The sequence below is a fragment of the Galeopterus variegatus genome, unplaced genomic scaffold (assembly GCF_000696425.1).
Source record: "Galeopterus variegatus unplaced genomic scaffold, G_variegatus-3.0.2 Scaffold2068, whole genome shotgun sequence".
Taxonomy (NCBI): Eukaryota; Metazoa; Chordata; class Mammalia; order Dermoptera; family Cynocephalidae; genus Galeopterus; species Galeopterus variegatus.
The window spans coordinates 36,216-55,362 of NW_007728179.1; the positions used below are offsets into that span (position 1 = coordinate 36,216).

A 19,147-nucleotide genomic window follows, 5' to 3' on the forward strand; every position below is an offset into this window, starting at 1 on the left:
TGTTTGAGGAACCTCCATACTGTTTTCCATAATGGCTGCACTAATTTACAGTCCCACCAACAGTATAGGAGTGTTCCCCTTTCTCCACATCCTCGCCAGCATTTGTTATTCTGTCTTTTTGATAATGGCCAGTCTAACTGGGGTGAGATGATATCTCAGTGTGGTTTTGATTTGCATTTCTGATGATTAGTGATGATCAGCATTTTTTTCATGTGTCTGTTGGCCATTTGTATACCTTCCTTTGAGAAATGCCTATTCAGCTCCTTTGCCCATTTTTTAATTGGATTACTTTTTTTTTTTTACTGTTATGTTGTTTGAATTCCTTGTATATTCTGGATATTAATCCCTTGTCAGATGCATAGTTTGTAAGTACTTTCTCCCATTCAGTAGGTTGTCTTTTCACTCTGTTAATTGTTTCTTTTGCTGTACAAAAGCTTTGGAGTTTGGTATAATCCCATTTATTTATTTGTTGTTGTTGTTGCCTGTGCTTTTGGGGTCTTATTCATAAAGTCTTTGCCCAGTTCTGCTTCCTGAAGTGTTTCCCCTATGTTTTCTTTTAGGGTTTGTATAGTTTCAGGTCTTACATTTAAGTCTGATTCCATTTTGAGTTGATTTTGGTATATGGTGTGAAGTAAGGCTCTAGTTTCATTCTTCTACATATGTATGTCCAGTTTTCCCAGCACCATTTATTGAAGAGGCAGTCTTTTCTCTGATGTGTGTTCTTGATGCCTTTGTCAAAGAACAGTTGGCTGTAAATGAATGCATTGATTTCTGGGTTTTCTCTTCTGTTCCATAGGTCTGAGTGTCTTTTTTTTATGCAAGTACCATGCTGCTTTGCCTACTAAAGCTTTATAGTAAAATTTGAAGTCAGGTAGTATGATGATACTATTTATCTTAACTATATCCTCACTGATTTTCTGCCTGCTGGATCTGGCAATTACTGAAGGCATATTGAAGTCTTCAGTTATAGTAGTGGATTCATCTATTTCTTCTAGCAGTTCTATTAGTTTTTGCCTTATGTATTTTGATGCTCTGTTGTCAGAGGCATACACATTAAGGATTTTTATGTCTTCCTGGATTACTGACCTCCTTTATGATCGTGTAATGCCTCTCTTTATTCCTGATCATTTTCCTTTCTCTGATGTCTATTTTTTCTGAAATTAATATAGCTCTCCAGCTTTCTTTTGACCAGTATTATTACGATTTACCTTTCTCCATCCCTTTACTTTAATCTACCTGTGTCTTTATATTTAAAGTGGGTTTCTTATAGACAAAATATAGTTGGGTCATTTTTTTTATCCACTCTGACACTCTTTGTCTTTAACTAGTGTATTTACAGCATTCGTATTTAAAGTGATTATTGATATAGTTGGATTAATATCTACCATATTTGTAATTGCTTGCTATTCACTGCCCTTTTCCTTTTCTCTGGTTTCAGTCAAGCATTTTATGATTCCATTTTCTCTCCTCTCTTAGCATATCAATTATATTTCTTCAAAAAAAAAAGTTTAGTGGTTGCCCTACAGTTTTAAATATATATTTACAAGCAATCCAAGTCCACTTTAAAATAACACTATACTGGGCCAGCCCCGTGGCTCACTCGGGAGAGTGTGGCGCTGGTAGCGCTGAGGCTGCGGGTTTGGATCCTATATAGGTATGGCCGTGTGCTCACTGGTTGAGCCTGGTGTGGATGACACTGTGTCGAGAGTTGCGATCCCCTTACCAGTAAAAAAAAAACAGAAAAAAAACACTATACCACTTTACAGGTAGTGCAAGTACCTTATAGCAGAGTATTTCCAATTTATTCCTTCTATCCCTTATAACATTTCTGTCATTTGTTCCACATATCCATAAGCTATAATCATGGAATATATTTTTGCTATTATTATTTTGAACAAACTGTTATCTGTTATATCAATTAAGAAAAAATAAAATGATTTTTTTACCTTCATTTATTTGTTCTCTAATGCACTTCTTTTCTTTATGTACATCTGAGTTTCTGACCTATATCATTTTACTTCTCTCTGAAGAAATTCTGTCAACATTTATTTCAAGGCAGGTTTATGGACAACAAATTCCCTTAGTTTTTGTTTGTCTTAGAAAATCTTTAGCTGGCTGGTTAGTTGCATCAAGGTCAAGGGTTTGGATCCCCATACTGGCTAGCTGCCAAAAAGAAAAAGAAAAAAAGTAAGAAAGTCTTTATTTTTTATTCACTTTTGACGAATAATTTCTCTGGATACAGAATTCTCGCTTGCTGGTTTTATATCATTGATCCTCATCAGAACGCTAAGCTTTGAATACGGACAAAGTATGTAGTGTTCTCTGATTTAGCAAATGAAGAATCAGAAGAAACGTCACTTGCCCTATGGTAATTTTGTGGTTAACTCAGGACTAGAATCTGGCTAGGCCTGTTGCTGGCCTCCATGGCCCTGATTCTATTACAAGACTCCCTTTTCTAAATGTCACATAGGCAAACTGCCTGCCAGCGTTGATCAAAATCTGTCCTATCTCAATTCTGTTCTTATCAAAGCAGTCCCAGGTGCTACACAGCTATCTGTCCCACTATGATGCATTTGTGCATTTTGCCTGCAGAAAGCATGATGGTTGAAAATAGGGGGAAATGGAGTGATGTAGAAATGTAGCTTATTACCATAGAAACAGACATGTGACAGTGATAATGCTCTAAGTAGGTACAAATAAGGTTCTTAAGCATATAGAGAAAATAAATCAATATATCTAAAAGGTTATAGAACTCAGCAGGGGTTACTGCTTTTGCTCTGGGTTAGGATACTCACTTCTAGTGCGGTATAGCTCTAGGTCCTTGGCATTTTCACTCTAGAAGCTGGAAAACTACAATGGTCTCAAGTAAAAGCAATGGGCATGACAAATACAGAGTCAGGGCTTACAGGTTCATGTTGTAGCTCATAAGAATTATTTACTGGTCATGGTGAGCTATGTTAGAATGAGAAGGAACTCCTATACTGCTGAGATGATATACTCATTTGCACTTTGTTAAATGTTGGTGCATCCATATTAAAAATGACAATGTAGAAATGTAGTTATTGGCATAGAAAAAGTTTATCATACAATATTTTTAATTTGATCCCATTTTGTAAAAATACATTTATATGCATACAAGATTTCTAGGTATGCATGAAAATGTTAATAGTGGTTATTGTGGGTACTTTAATAAGCTATTTTTCTTTTTGCTCATCTTTTTTATGTATATATGTATGCATGCATTTATGTGTGTGTAATGAGTAGGTATATCTGGTATAAAAATAACAGAAGTTTAAAAAAATAAAAAACTTCCCTTTCTCTCTTTTCACTTGAGGATTTTATTCAAACTTCCTCCAGGAATTTTTTTCCCCCTCAACTAGCCAGTATAGCTCCTGAAGTTCCCCCTCTTTAGTATCTTCCCATCCAACTGTAAGTCTTTGAGGATAGAGTTGTGTTTCATTATTTACTATGCTACCTTCCATGGGTGTGCTCAGTAAGGACTGGTTGGCTGGCAATGGCCTGATTCCTTCAAAGCTTCCTTTGAAGTCTGACTTAACAGCGCTAACACTTAACCAATTGAAATGTTCAAAAACTTGGCCAGGGCTAGCACACGTTGACTATGAGGGCAGCATGGTTGCAATAGCTGTCATCCTACTGCTCTCTCTCAGGCTGAGGTGGCTGACTGGCTGGCTGGTAGCTGGCCGGTGGGACTGTTCCATTTCTGTGTAAATCCTCCCTCAAACAGCTTTTGTGTTCAAAGAGGAGGCCCTTCTCGGGTTGAGGTGCTGCCTCTTAGTCAGTAGTATCTGTGTAGCTGTGCTTCCCTGCCGGAACCTCCATGCACATTCCCAAGAACTCTCAGTGCTGTTAAAAAACATAAAGGATAGGTAGCAAGGAAGGAAGACAAAGGAATGGCAGGAGAGGAAAGGAGAAAAAAGGAGCTTAAGAGAATGGAGATTCGTGGCCTTAAGTGCAGCAGGTTGCTCAACCCAACCTAAAACTTCCCCTGTGCATAATAATACCTACTGTTGCACATGAAATTACTTTGCCAAGGAAGTCTACACAGACATTGGTTTTTCAAGGGACCTGTCTAAGCTCCGATGGCCACACTGGCAGCCCTCCAGGTTGGAGGCTTTACTGACCTCTAATAGAGCCTGCTCTTATATGTAGAGATTATTCCAGGCTTGTTGCAAGGATCAAATGAAAAAATAGATGCAAGTATGTTTTATAAACTATAAAATAATTTACAAATGCCTGGTGTTTTTTTTGTAAGCTCCTGAGTGCAGTGACAGTAGTTTAATGTTGTACAGTAGTGTCATCATGAGAGTTTGGAACAGATTTTAAATACGTGTTTCTCAAGAAAGTCAGATCCATCCACAGAATGAAGAGAATTGAATCCCTTGGAGGGAAAAGATGACTATCTGGAAGAGACCTAAACTGTGTGTGTCTGGGGAGTGGTTGTCATTTAACTATATTAGAAAAGACTTGGGTTTTCTGAGTGCCCTCAATTGATTAGAATTGTTTTCCTTAGAAGTAATTCCCAAGAAAATGCTTGTGATTTCACTGCCGATGAACTGTTGACACTTCTTTTAAAGTGTTCATTAACTTATGGTAAATTACAATGGGAGTGCATGTGGCCCCCACATGAGTGTATTATGGTCGCACTGTTTTAATAATTAACAAATTAAATCATGATAAGGAAGTGACTAAAAAATAAATTGCCACTGCTGTGCTTCTCCCATGGAAACAACCCTTTTTTCCTTTCAGCTTCAACACATGAAACTTCATATCGGATACTCACCTGAATGCACGACTCTTCAACCTCAGGACTTGCAGAATTCATGGAATGCCGTCCTAAGGTTGTTGAGCTGTGCGTTTCTGGGCATTTGATCGCTATGGAGAAGTACCCATTCCCTGACCCCAAAGACTGAGGCTGAAATATTTTTCTCCCTAGGGAAGAATCATGTTTTTAACTTTTGTGGCCTCAGCAGTCAGAAAACAGACTGGGGAGGTTCGATAGTCAGGAGATACCCTGTCAAAAACCTAACCCTTGGCTGTGGGGCTCCCTCAAATTTGCAGTGTCTTGGGGGTCCTTACTGGGGACTGTCTTAGAGAAAAAACATTTTCTGTTAATTTCCATTGACTTAGCTTTCCATTTTCTTTTTCTAATAGGTCCAGTTAAAAACAAGAAAAAGGGTAAGTTAAGTTCCTGATTTTATAAAATTGCTGTTATGTGATGTCTTTTCTCTAATTAGAAGAATCAAGGGAGAGTAGATTCCATTTATTTTTGCATTATATTCTTTCCATATTGGTAGCCCATTATTTTATTCAATAACATGTGATCTTCTTGAGTATTGTAGTTTCTAAAGAACTCTGCCATAAAAAAGAATGAAATACTCCCATTCGCAACAACATGGATGAACCTGGAGAAACTTATGTTGAGTGAAATAAGCAAAGCACAGAGGGATAAATACGGCATGTGTTCACTCATATGTGGGAGCTAAGAGAGAAAGGAAGGCAGGAAAGAAAGACCACAGTAGTGCGGTGGTCTTACAGAGGGAGGGAACATTCCTAGGCCTGCAAAGTGGAGTGGGGGGGAGAAGAGAAGGGGGAGAGAGGTGGGGGGATAATTGGGTGGGGGACACGGGGCACAAAAGTAATTTCTGGTAATGGGTATGCTCCTAGTATGAATCTGGCCTTCACATCATGGGCACAAGTTTTGTAACTCATGAATATTCTTAATAAATAAAAAATAAAAGTAAAGAAAAGAATCAGAAATGAAAAAGGAGATATTACAACTGATATCACAGAAACACAAAGGATCATAAGAGTCTGTAACGAATAACTATACACAAACAAACTGGAAAGCCTAGAAGAAATAAATAAATTCCTGGACACATATAACTAAAAAAAAAGAAAAGAAAAAAGAAATTGCTTCTCCAGCAACATATAAAAGTTGATTTTGTTTCTTGTTCCCTCTTCTGTACAATTCAATTTACGTCTCTTTCCTTCATTCTTTCTTACTCGTTCCCTGCCCTTCTTTTTTCTCCTTTTTTCCCTTCTTTATCAAATCAGTGATGAGGTATGAATGAGGTCCTGAGACAGCTTATAGGAACTAGGCATACTACCTATCAAAAAATGTCATCAGTACCCTATTTCTTGGTCTAAAATCTATCTCTATTTGATTTCCCAGACAGTCAGGGAAGGTTTATGTTTCGGGTTTTTTTTTGGGGGGGGGATTCAATATCATTTTCTCTGTGATGGAAAAACTAGGCTGGCCTTTAGGCTTTTCAGAGAAGACTCTAGTTGGGCAGTTTCACTGTGCCATTATTAAGTCAGTAAGTCCCCAGTGTACTTACGATGAGACTGGCCCAAGGACCTGTACAAATGCTTGCTCACTTGGGGAGGAGAATCCAAAGACAGAACAGGCTCCAAGGTGAGGACCGGGCAATATAGTCCACTCCTTATGACTAAAAGGACCAACTGTGAAACCAGTTGAAGTACCTATTTATTTCTGGGTCTGACATGGGAAGAAAATAGAGAGAGTAAAATTAATGATTTTTCATTAAAGTGCTTTAAGTGAAATGGTTCTGTCTGTTAAGATTTATGGAGCTTTATAGAGCAGATTATCAACCCCAGAACAGGCCAAAAAGACTGGCTTCACCTGCAGCCTGCCACTTCTCTGAGCACTAGGGTACTTTGGTGCCTTGAGGTACCATGGTCCACATGGAAAACTTGTGTCCCTGTTGTAAAGAAGCTGAGGTAAAGCACAGAGGGATAAATATGCATGTGCTCACTCATGTGGGAACTGAGAGAGAAAGAAGGAAGGAAAGAAAGACCACAGTAGTGCGGTGGACTTGCAGAGGGAGAGAACATTTCTTGAGCTACAAAGTGGAGTGGGGAGAAAGGGGGAGGAGGAGGGAGGTTGGGGATAATTGGGTGGGGGACACAGGGTACAAATGCAATTTGTGGTAATGGGCATGCTACCAGTATGAATCTGGCCCTCACATCATGGGCACGAGGGGTGACAATCAGCTTTGTATCTCATGAATATTCATAACCAATAAAAAAACAGACACACACACAAAGGCTGAGGAATGGCCTGGCCTCCTGAGGGCCTGAGCTGAGCAAGGTTGGAAAACAGCCAGAGAGCTGGAGTCAGCAAGAAAACCTTTCTCTGGCGGGGTCTGGACATTCATCACCAAGATATTCTGTCTTTTAAGAAAGTAAATTTGATTTTCAAGTGTAACTCTTGTCACATCCCTTTAAGACAGAAATTATAACTCGGATCATTGCCCAGCACTGCTACCTTGTGTACAGGGCATTATTGGGAAGAGAATGCCTTAAACATTTATTTTGGCTGAAAGTGATTTAGTAGCCATTTAATATGGATTTCCTTGGACACAGTGAATAGGCACATGCCTGAAGAAGTAAATTGAGTTGTTCACTTAATTTTCACCCTTTAATGGAATTTTCCTCTTACCACAACACTCTCTCCCTCCCCCTCTTTCCCTGTCTTCCTCTCCCTTTCTCCCTCCCCCTCTTAACTCTCTCCCTCTCTCACTTTCACTCATTCTCTCTTGGTTGTTCTTTCAACATTTTGGGCTTAGCTAAAAGGTTAGGGAAATGCCCCTTCCATGAAGTTTAGCTTTAAAAGGAATATGTATATTCTTTCATCTAAGACTACACAGGGTAAGTTTCTAAGTACAGACGTTTCTGGGCTTTTGTATTATGAAGTTCTCTGTTAAAATAAGGAAATCCAGAGAAGGAATTCAATCCTCTAAACTCATCCTCTTGGTCCAGGGTTTTGTACATGCTTTTCTCTGGGCCCAACTTTCTGTAAGTATGCGAAACACACCTGTCTAAACCTGGTCGCAGAGCAGCAAAGAGGATGCACTGCAGAACTAGATCACAGAAGGAGCTTTTTCTCAAATGCCTTCTAACATTTTCATAAGTGAACATTCTCTGTTTATACTGCAACCATTATTCTCTTGGACTGTAAGAGTTTCTGGCTGTAATTCTTCCAAAATTACATTAGCAATTATAGGAGACTAACATTGTTGAAGCTGAAGTTTGTGCTACCCACAGAATAGCCTCTAGCTCAAAAATCACTGTTAGGCCTGGAAATGCTAGGGCATAGAACAGCCTAATATGCACCATCCTCTGTGTCTATGGCATGTAGAAAATAAGGAGGAAGAAACAAACCTTACAGCAAGGGTAGGGAAGTTTCCTGACTACCTGGGGTAAGTCAGTCCTCCTTATGGAATTTCAGTCTCATGAGGAAACTTTGAGAAATCATCAGGGCCAATCTCCTCGTTTCACGGAGGGAGAAACTAAGGCTGAAGGAGAGAAAGGGATTTGCCCAAAGTGTGTCTGTGGCAAAGCTGGGGCTTACATCCTTATCTCCTGAGTACAGATTCAGTGTTCTTTCCACTACACTAACTGGAATTGAAACTTAGGCGCTGAATAAGCCTGATTTGGAAGCTGCCCAAATCTGAAGGGAGATGGTTTTCCTGTTCAGCATCTTGAAATTGGCTAGATCTAGAAACTGGGCAGATCCAGTCTTTTACTGCTAAAATGAAGGTAAAACTCTGCGGCTCATGCCTCCTGGTCTTTAAGGCTACAGTGACTCTCCCGGGGAGAGATGGTCTCTGAACTTTCCCTTCTTTCCTCCCTGGGGAAAGGCCCACAATGACCCTCTTGTTTCATTCCAAATGCAGATGTGGTTAGACATGGACAACTGGCCTCTTGAGTGGCACTGTCATGAGGATTTTCTTGGACATGAGGCATTTTTATTAAAGGAGGACCTAATAAATCAGGACAGGATTCTCCTGCCTCAGAGTATGGGGAGCAGGGAGAGGGAAACAGTAAGAAGGTTTTTACGCTAATAGATTACCTCGGGTGAAGACACTGTGATGAAGTCTGGTAAAAGGCTTCCATTCCTGGGACTTCTACAAAATTGTGAGAAGGTGGTGAAGGGGAGAAGACGACACCCATCTATGACTGCCTGTAGTCCTTGAGGGGGCTGCACAGAGCAGAGGAAGCCAACAGGAGGAGCTGGAGGTTTTATTTCAAGACCACAATTATGACTCACTTAACATAACTACATCTTTGTGGGAATGTTGGAGGGACTGGAATATGAAATAGGAGGGCCAAGATTGTTCTGGAAGGATAGCAAGAAGGAAAAGAGGAGGAGTTGGTGGGCATGATTAATAATACATTTGAGAATAGAGCCTCTGAGGAAAGACTCTGGGAAGCTGGATTATTTAGCTTATAAAAATGGAGGTTGATAGGTGACTTAATGTCTTTGAGTATATGAGGGTTATAATATATATGATGGTAACTATTCTTCTCTATCTACACAAAGAATAGAATAAGAGCTTAAACTGCCACAGGAGGGATTTCAGTTAAATATACCGAAGAACTTCCTAACAGTGAGAAGTGAGAGGTGATAAACATTAGAACATGTTACCAAGGGAGTTTGCAGAATTTCCTTTCCCAGAGATCTTTAAAACCAGGGTTTAGAGAGGTCAGCTGGGAAAGCAAAACCTGCTGCCTCCTCCTCAGCTTTCCCCACTCTCTGCCCCCCCTTCTTTCCTGTTGTTTCTTGATCTCTCTCTCCCTCCCTCCCCACACCCCATCTCCAAAACTTCTTCCCATTCCACATTCCCAACTAGTACCACCCCCATCCCAACCCCCATTTCCTGTATAGTCTGACTCCTGTAGAAACCTTCCTAGAGCTAATGTTGTTCTTAAGGTCAGGCTGTGCAGCTTCTTTGTTCCACATCAAGCCCACAAACTGGACAGTAAACAAGAAAGCCCCATACTCTTCAACAATAGCCCAATTCTAAAATGAACCACAGGGACCCATAGGTCTGATTGCCTGGTAGTTCTCATCCTTCGGACTCAGCTGAAATGTAATCTCCTTTTTCAAGACTTCTCTTAGCTCTTCAGCATTTGGCCCCTACCACTAATGTAGCACCTCCACTGTCCTGTAACTGTGTCTATATACTCAGCTCTTTAGTAGGAACTCCCAGAGGAGCTGACTTTATGTCATTGGAAGTCTCCAAAACTCCTGACAATACACTCCTGACAGTACACTATTGGCAATAAATAACAACAAATGTAACACTGAATCTTGTTTTTCAGGAAAGAAGGCAGGGCCTCCTGGGCCCAATGGCCCTCCAGGACCTCCAGGACCTCCAGGACCCCAGGGACCTCCGGGGATTCCAGGGATTCCTGGAATTCCAGGAACAACTGTTATGGGGCCACCTGGTCCTCCAGGTCCTCCTGGTCCTCAAGGACCCCCTGGCCTCCAGGGACCTTCTGGTGAGTTCCCCTGTCTCCCCACCACCCCCTAGATGTCTTACAAGTATTTTAGGAGAGCAGGAGTAGATGATCCTGAGAGCAGTTTCAAATGGTGGTGATTAGGCTGGTATGCAATGAGAAATGCAGGTCTCCTAGCCCAGGGTAGAGCTAGGAATTGGACAAGCCAATAAGGCCTGGCCTGCTCTAACTTCATGTTTGTGCCACCTGTCTCAACCTTCCATCACAAGCCCTCCCTGACTCTAGGCCTCCCTGTAGTGGGCCAGTAAACGCATAAAAGCCAGACACAGAGGCCCTGATGGTTCACGGGAGTTGCTGTTGGGGGGTGGATTTGGTCTGCTCTGATTGCCAGCATCTAGCTCCACATGCTGATATTTGCATGGATATAGGCTACAGGGGGGAATGTTGGAAACTGGACAAAATAACAAGCCCTAGGATAGTTTTATCCTGTGAACTCTGAAATGCCTTTCCCACAGAGGTAGACTGATGGTCAAAAAGTTGTAAACTTTGAGTCATTCGGGCTCTGGATGAAGCAAATTCAGGCACCAAGGCCAACCTGTCCAGGAACCGGGTGCTTTTTGCATTAAATCCGTACCCCACTATACTGCCCATTCAAATACCATTTCATCCCTTTCTTTGCATCTTTCTCCTTGGTCCCAGAAGGGCATCCAAAAGGTTTGGATGCAGATTGAAACCTGCCTAATTGGAGTTGACAGGAGTCAGATGCCTGGGCTTCTGTCAGTTGTTATTTCTTTCTTCTGCTCTCTTTCTGTATCTTGAGGCTTTAAAGAAATGGACTCCTTACAGCTGATTTCTCTAGGTCCAGGTATTCTACAGCAGGACTCAGATTCTTGTCATTCAAACAGTACTAAGCAGTCTTACCATGGCCACAAGAGATGGAGTTAGGGATTTTTTTCATCCAATCATTCCACAAATATTAATCGAGCACTTTCTGTGTACAAAGAGATATAATGATAAGTGGTCGCTATTCTCATAGAGTTTATGTCCTAGAGGAGGAGAGAGACAAAGAAACCAGATATTTACAAATGGCAATGGGCTCTATGAAGAAAATCAACAGAAAGGGAGCAAAAAGCTAGACAAGCTAATGCCATTGTCTAAGGGTCACAGTGACAAGAATGTCCTTTTTGCACTGTCTATGGGTGCTCAGTGGGCCTTGCCTTGGGCCAGTATTGGCAAGAGACCAGTTTCCCTGCTGGGTGCTGGGCCCACTGAAGATGAAAGTCAGGGACAGGAAAGAGAAGGAAAGGGTATCCTCTCCCACCCAAGATTCCTGCATTGCACTCTGAGTCTTCTTCCAGCTCTAAGCCCTGGAGAATAAAGCTCAGACAGGAGTGGCTGTAGGGAGCAAGGCTCACTGCCACTGGCTCCTGAGGTGAAGGGAAACGGAATTAGAAAGAATGTGCCCTCTGATTGCCTTGTTCTATTTTGCAGGTGCTGCTGATAAAGCTGGAACTCGAGAAAACCAGGTTGGCTGGGGATTACTGTCTTCCTGGGGAGGAGGGAAGGCCACAGGTGGGAGAAACCTTGAAATTAGTTCCCTGTTAAATTTCCTGAGGCTCTGTTTTGTGAGGACACACCCTGGAGGTTATGAGGTTTTTCACTCACAGTCCCCTCCCATCTCTATGAATAGAAAAGCTTTGCCCGAGGGCTTGCTAGGGCCATTTTTCCTCATTCCACAGGAGACCAGAGGGTCCCCATAGACAGTCTCAGTAGTCAGCTGAAATGAGCTGCCAGTTAGGCCTATTCACCTGGGCCTCCAACTCCCCAGCCATCCCAGACACCTTGTTGGCACTCAGACTGCCTAGGATCTGGAGCTGAGAAGTTTAAGAGTATACCCTTGAAAAATAGCCAACTCACTCCAGACCAATTCTGTCCTGGGCTTCTGCCTTAATGGCCTGAAGGGCTCCTCCCTAGTCTTTGAGCTTCCTAATCTGCCTCTATTGGCAGGTGCTCCTGCCTTGCTGGTCTTATTTCAGCCTCCCTCACTACAGCTGTTTGACCACAGCCATAAGTCTACACAGCTGCACAGTGCTTGATGGCTTGCAGGACAATTTTATATCCATCACCTCATTTGATCTTCGAAAATCCCTGTGAGAGAGGCCAGACAGAGGTTCTTATAATCCCCAGTTTACTGTTAGGGAAATGAGGCTCAGAGGCATTACATTTGGCTGAGGTCACGTAGCTAGGAAATAGTAGAGCTACAAAATCATATGACCCTCTAGTAGAAATGTAGTCACTAACATCCCAAGACAGGGGAGAGGGATCAAAATTGGGATACAAAAGGAGACTAGAAACCAGGGGTGGAAACATGAGAACTGGTGGCTGAACAAGCAGCTATGACTCATAGTGACTACTCTCCATCCTTCTTATCCTCCCAGCCAGCTGTGGTGCATCTACAGGGCCAAGGGTCAGCAATTCAAGTCAAGAATGGTAAGAATCAATGCAGGCTCTCTCCCAAAGAGGAGTTTCTCCCCTCCTTCATGCCCAGCCTCCAAATAATCACTCAGCCTAGCTCCTCCCAGGCCCCTGAGGTAGCCTTGGCATAGAGGGCCATTCTCTACTCCATCATGCCCTCTACTGGCTGTCCTGAGTAATCGCTTGCACCAAGACCAGTTGCTGCACCCGAATTGCATTTAGAATCACTCATGAGGGAGCTGAAAGGGACTTGAGACATCACCTAGCGTGACGATTCGTAGGGGATGGAGGTTATATCAGAGTCACCATGGAGATATGTGTAGTTTGATAAACATTTTCACAGTACAAATTAGAGAAGGTAAAACTATATAAAATTAAATTCTTCTTGTCTGATAGATCTACACAGAAAATGGGTGGAAGGGGCATTTCTTTCAGGGAAGAGAGGCATGTTACAATGTCCGGGGAGTATGAGATGCTAGTGTCAATTGAAAGGGAGAACATGTTTAATGAGGTTAGAAGAAACACTGATTTAATGTAATCCTTGCATTTGAAGGGTGGGGAAACAGAGTACCAGAGAGATTGGATAATACCATAATAAATCTTTCTCCCGAATTTGTATGGTACTTTAGAGTTTGCAACATGCTTTCTTTGTCTTTTATTTCATTTGACCCTCGCAACCACCCTATGAGGCAGATATCAGCTCCTTTTTACAGAGATGGAAACTGAAGCTCAGAGAGGTTAATTAACTGGCCCAGATTTCATAGTTATGTTTAGGAGCTGGGATTCAGAACTACGTCTATCTGACTCTTTCCACTGCACTGTGCTACTTCAGTGATGTGTATACACACTGCACTGAATGATTGGGTTCATTTTCTTCCCCAGAGATACATGAACATTCATTAAAGAACAGCACTTTGAAATAATGTCCAGTCCCCAGGGTGCACAAAGCCTAAAATGCATGAACCCCCCAAGAGCCTTCGGAAGCAGCAAGCTAGTCAAGATGCCAGATGCTCACAGAGCTTGGAGCGGAAGGGAAGGGCTGTGAGTGTGGAAGCAGTAAATGAAGGTTAGGAAACCTGCTACATAGCGACAGCTTCTAAGGGCCCAGTCAGTCCTGAATTGGCTGTGCTGAGTTTCCTTAATGATTGGACTTAGCTACTCCCCTGACTGCCACCTGGATGCCTGACTTAATAGGCACAGAAGTATAAATAGGAACAGAATAGCACCAAAACTCAAATGATCGCACTGGGGACCAGGTGCCATGAGCCTCAGGGCCTTGGGTGGGCCATGATCACCATCTGTCTAGGAAGGACTAAGACAGGCAGGCGATAGATTTATTTGGGTGTCTGGATGGGTGGCCTCAGTGTTTATTCTGTGCCAGCAGCTACTGATTTTGATTCCAGTACCACAAAACAAGACCATTTCTAGTCCCTCTGGGCCAGTCCCCAGTAGTAGTCTGTGCTAGCCTTTAGTTCCATCAGAAGCAGTGATGGGGTCAGGGATGGGAGGATGTCGTGCAGAGCAGTCCATTGAAGGGACAGAGCCAAGGCATCTCCTCCTAACTCCTATTTCATCTGCTTATCAGCTCGAGGAAATATGGTCACATTCTCCAGAAGGCCTGCTTCCTCACACCTCAAAAAGGCAGGACTCCTGAGACTGGCCAAGGATGGATATTCAAAACGTAATTTTTTGGGTGAAGAACAGATGGCTTAGAGGGGGAAAAGCATGATGGGCTTAAACTCCCTCCTCTTGTGGTGGGAAGGAGCATCCCTCTTTCTGCAGGAGAGAAAGATGTTTTTCCTCCACCCTCACATGTTGGCTCCCACTGTTCACCCCTAACTGAAATGAGGATAGGAGATTGATGCTTTGCCAAGGGTGCCTCAGCTTCAAGGCACCCTCCCCTATCCTCCTGGCTGGTTCCAGGGCAGCCTGGAAGTCTATCCCTCACTCTCATAAAGATCCCTCTCACCTATGGGGCCTTGGAACTGGGGAGGTCACTAGTTCCTGCTGCCACGGAGTCTGAATCACCCCTGATCCCTAAAGTTCTCCAGATAGACAGCTCATTGAGCTGAGTGGTTTCCTAGGGGTCCAGGGAGGCTTTCCAGAAAGGAGTGGGTGTGGAGGAGCCATAAAAAAGGAATTTCTTAAGAAGAAGGAGAAAGCATATGAACCTATGAGACAGGAAAGGGATTTAGGAGCTATGGCGGGGAAAGTAAAATTGAATAATAAGACCTAGCCTGCCACTCAGTGTCTGAATTTTGCCTGTGCAGGCCCCATAACAGCAAAGAAAATAGGGCAGTGTGCCCACTCTCTTAACCGACCCCCCCCCCCAAATTCCAGCTAGAAGGTGTTGGTTAAAGATCCTTCCAGATGGAGTGGTCAGGAAAGAAGGGATAAAGACAAACAGGCAGAATCCAGGAGCCCTGAGACAGGCCTGGCAGCCGCTTTTCAAACAGAACACCTTGTCTGCTTCCAAATGCTCTTCTTAAAGCTTGGCCTTCTGGGCTATCCTGGTTGAATTGGGACAGGGGTAGGGGTTGTGTACTGCTTGGTATTTCTTGTTTCTATTGCCCAGATTATTCTGACATGTACTGAGTGACTGCCCTTCTCTCATACTGAGATCTTTCAGGTGGAGTGCTCAATGACTGGTCCCGCATCACTATGAACCCCAAGGTGTTTAAGCTGCACCCCCGCAGCGGGGAGCTGGAGGTACTGGTGGACGGCACCTACTTCATCTATAGTCAGGTAGAAGTGAGTACGGTCTTAGGCCTAACTCTTCTTATATCCAGAATGCAGATTCGGTGCAGGCCACACGGGGGCACTGTGGAGCCAGCCAAGACCAGCCAATGGCTAACTTCCTGCTTTGGCAGATGAGGGGGGGTGGGAGACAGCACCTGGGAGGGAGTTGAAAGGAGGAAAGAGAGCCCCACCCCAACCCCTAGCCAGATGGTTGTGGGGTTTTTTTCCCCTAGCCAGATATCAATGAAAACCTGTGAAAAGACGCGCCTCCTGTACACTGCTATCTGATTCCCTCCCCAGGCCCTTGTTTCCCCTCTGAGCTGTTTGGTTCTACTGCCAAACTTGAACTTGGTCTCAGCATATTCTGTGAAAGTCAATTCCAGAGCTGCTGAGAACCCCTTCCCCCAATACTGCTAGCTTGGGCATTATAATGAACAGTGCTCCTGTGGACTTTCTCTCCACCTCAAAAAGATTTCTGACTATCTTTCCTTCCTCTTTCTCCCGTTTGTTTCTTTCTGTCTCTCTAAAATTCTTTCCTCCTTCCTGCTGTCATTCTCCCAGCCCTTTCTCCCTCTGCTTTTGTCCTTTTCCTGCCCTGGACAACTCCCCAGGTTTGCCAGTGCCCATCTACTTCCATCCCCCATTGTTTGCCTCCACTGGGGTGGCTCCTCAGAGCTAGAGATAGATGAGCTTTGAGTTTGGGGCTTCTGTAGGGTGGGTGGCAAGCAGGCAGATGGATAGAAGGACTATGGAGCCAACAGAAGGGTCTCACAGGACAGTGGCCAGGCAAGGTGGGTTACCAAGCATTTGCTAGGCACACTGAGCATCCTGGCATAGGATGGTTCTGACCCAAGAGATGATATGGCACCTGAATACACTGTTCCCACCTGAAGAGCTGACACAGAAAGAGCGATATTTCATAAAGTGACTTAGTGGTTGAGGGTCCCACTCCCATGGGGCACATGAGTATAATTTCTATGTCCTGTGAACTAAGCTCCATTTGGTGGTGGTGGGGTATGATGGGTAAGGGTAGTGAACGATGAGAAAAATTAATTTTTCTGGGCCTATGAGAGAATTGGGAGTGGCCCGTGCAGGCTGGGAAAATCCACATGACGCCAGGCCATTGAGCATAGGTTAGTGATCTTTCTGAACACAAAGTGAAGTTAGGGGCCTGGGTTTTGCCCTTCCAAATTCTTTATGTTATTAGTGATGGATAGCTCTCCATCTCAGTGGGTCTGTTTCCTCAATCACCAAACAAGAAGGCCAAGAGGCACTGTGGATCAGAGAAGTTCAGCCGCAGGGGAGGGGTGCTGCAAGCTGAGTGAGCTTCTGTTAAAAAGCTGAAGAATTGGCAAGGTGTTCCTGTGACCCCTCTGGGGAATCAGTGACTTCTAAGTTTACCCACAAATAGTCCTTGGGCCTTGAAATTGGAAGTTACTTTGTGTCTATAGTACTGATTGAGCACATAATGTGTGCAGAGCACTGTGCTTTGTGCCAGGGCTGGGATGGAGGTGGGGGGTGAAGAAGGGAGTAAGGCATGGTTCTTGCCCTCACAGAGTTTATGACAGGTGTTCTGATGTAAGAAAGGTTTGCTCAGCCACCTGAGCCCCATGGAGTAGGGGAAGGACAGCATACAAGCCTGTCACCCTGCCATTCCTGTTGGCCACCTAGCATGCCTTCAGGTGGCACTGTCCCCTCCACAAGGTATACTGGCAGCTTATCTGAGAAGGTTCTGTTTATCCACCACAGGGGAGGGCCTCCACCCTCTCTTTCCTCTCTTCCCCAATCCCTTCTTATTGCCTCTCGCCTAGGTATACTACATCAACTTCACTGACTTTGCCAGCTATGAGGTGGTGGTAGACGAGAAGCCCTTCCTGCAGTGCACCCGCAGCATCGAGACGGGCAAGACCAACTACAACACTTGCTATACTGCGGGCGTCTGCCTCCTCAAGGCCCGGCAGAAGATCGCTGTGAAGATGGTGCACGCCGACATCTCTATCAATATGAGCAAGCACACCACCTTCTTTGGGGCCATCAGGCTGGGCGAAGCCCCTGCATCCTAGATTCCCTCCAGTTTGCCCCTGCCTATGCCCCTGCCCCAGGTTTGGGAGCCAGGACTCCCGGAACCTCTAAGTGCTGCTGTGGAGTGAGGTATATTGATATTGCAGCCACAAAGAGAAATGCCCCAGTGCTATTTATTCAGTGACTCCAGGATGACAAAGCCTGCTTGACTTTCCAGAATGATGTTGAGCTAATAGGACAGTTGATGGAGCCCCAGGGTTTACCTGAAGCAGAAACTTCTTTGGTTCCATGTTGACTGGCTTATGGTGTGACTCTTCAACCCTGAAGTCCCTGTTGTCAGATTTATCATTCATTGCACTGAAAAGAGGATCCATGGCAGCAGGCTAGAGAAAGCCAAGGTGCACTCCAGACTTTGGGGGTGAACATCTGACCCCAAGGGGGCTGTTGCTCCTCTCTCGGGTGGGGGTGGGGACAGGGTAGAGTGGAAAGGAAACGTTGCAGCCTAAGGAGAGAGCCAGGAAGGAAAAAGGCAGGTGCTTGTGGCAGCGGCCAGGGGAGAAACCTGCCAAGCAGGCATGCTCACCACTGGAAGTGTTCTTGCTGCTCCACACTGTGGCCTGAAAGAGGCTTGGAGAACTCTTCCCACTCAGGCTGAGAGCCATGTGGCAGCTTGCTGGGCTTTGGAGATGGGAGGTTTGCTCTGCCTTGAAACAATTGCAGAGAATGACCACAAACCTGCCTGGATTAAGAACCTGAATCTGTGCTTAGGGCCACATGTCTCTCACTTCGTTTACAGCTGTGCTCCACACTCAGAAAACTCCCTGGGGTCCCTTCCCAATTACCCTCCCTCCCAGCCTGACTAGAACTCCTCTCCTCTCTCCACAGAGCCTACCTCTGTCTGAGACAGGTGCCAAACCCGGGACCTGTGTTCGTGTGAGTCTGCAGTATTCTTTAGCTTACCTGGACACAAAGAAAATTTTCCATTTATTAAGCAATACAAATATTATTCATCCAATCCTATTGAATTGTGTCTGGGGACAAGGAGTTGTACTGGATAACCTTCATTCAAGTTCTAATATTTGTCACTCTTTTAACAGGCAGCCACCGTGATAGCCTTCTGAATTCCCAAACCCTAGACTGCCCTGGGCATCAGCAAGGTAGAGCTTTTCAACCTGGCCTAGAAAGGGCAAGAGATGGGATTAGAACAGCGGGGTTTTGTCAAGTGTGCTGCCACCCAGGTGGTCATTAGGCCAGGCCTTATCTGAAGGGACAGCAGCTGATACCCTAATGACACAGTCCTTCTTCACTCTGGCTGCAGAAAGCCACGACATTGCATAGTCACCACAGATGCCTGTGCTCCTCCCCTGAAGCCAGGCTCAGGAGGAGCCAGTGTCTAGGCATTGGGCAGGGCTCTGCCCCCTAGTTCAGGTCCGAGTCACCTTCCCCCAATCCCAAGCTTCCCACCAGATCATATGGTAGAACCATTCAAGGACCTTATTTCTAACTGCCTGGGCCCAGCCTCATTTCTAGGTGATAGGACCAGCCTTGAACAGTCCGCTCCTCTTTCTCCTGAAATGTGCTTCCTTGTGAGGAGATACAGAATAAGTCCCTTCAGGCAGCTGAG

The 19,147-nt window shown here is 44.3% G+C and overlaps 1 protein-coding gene across 1 annotated transcript; it reads left to right on the plus strand.

The window, feature by feature from the left end:
* Positions 1-5,178: 5,178 nt before the first annotated feature.
* On the plus strand, positions 5,179-18,991 carry EDA (ectodysplasin A; the record flags this gene model as incomplete). Its single annotated transcript, XM_008580342.1, has 6 exons — positions 5,179-5,196; positions 10,150-10,329; positions 11,779-11,813; positions 12,726-12,777; positions 15,392-15,513; positions 17,313-18,991. Coding segments are annotated over 6 exons (659 nt in total), but the record flags the coding sequence as incomplete, so codon positions are not given.
* Between the last annotated feature and the right edge of the window lie 156 nt (positions 18,992-19,147).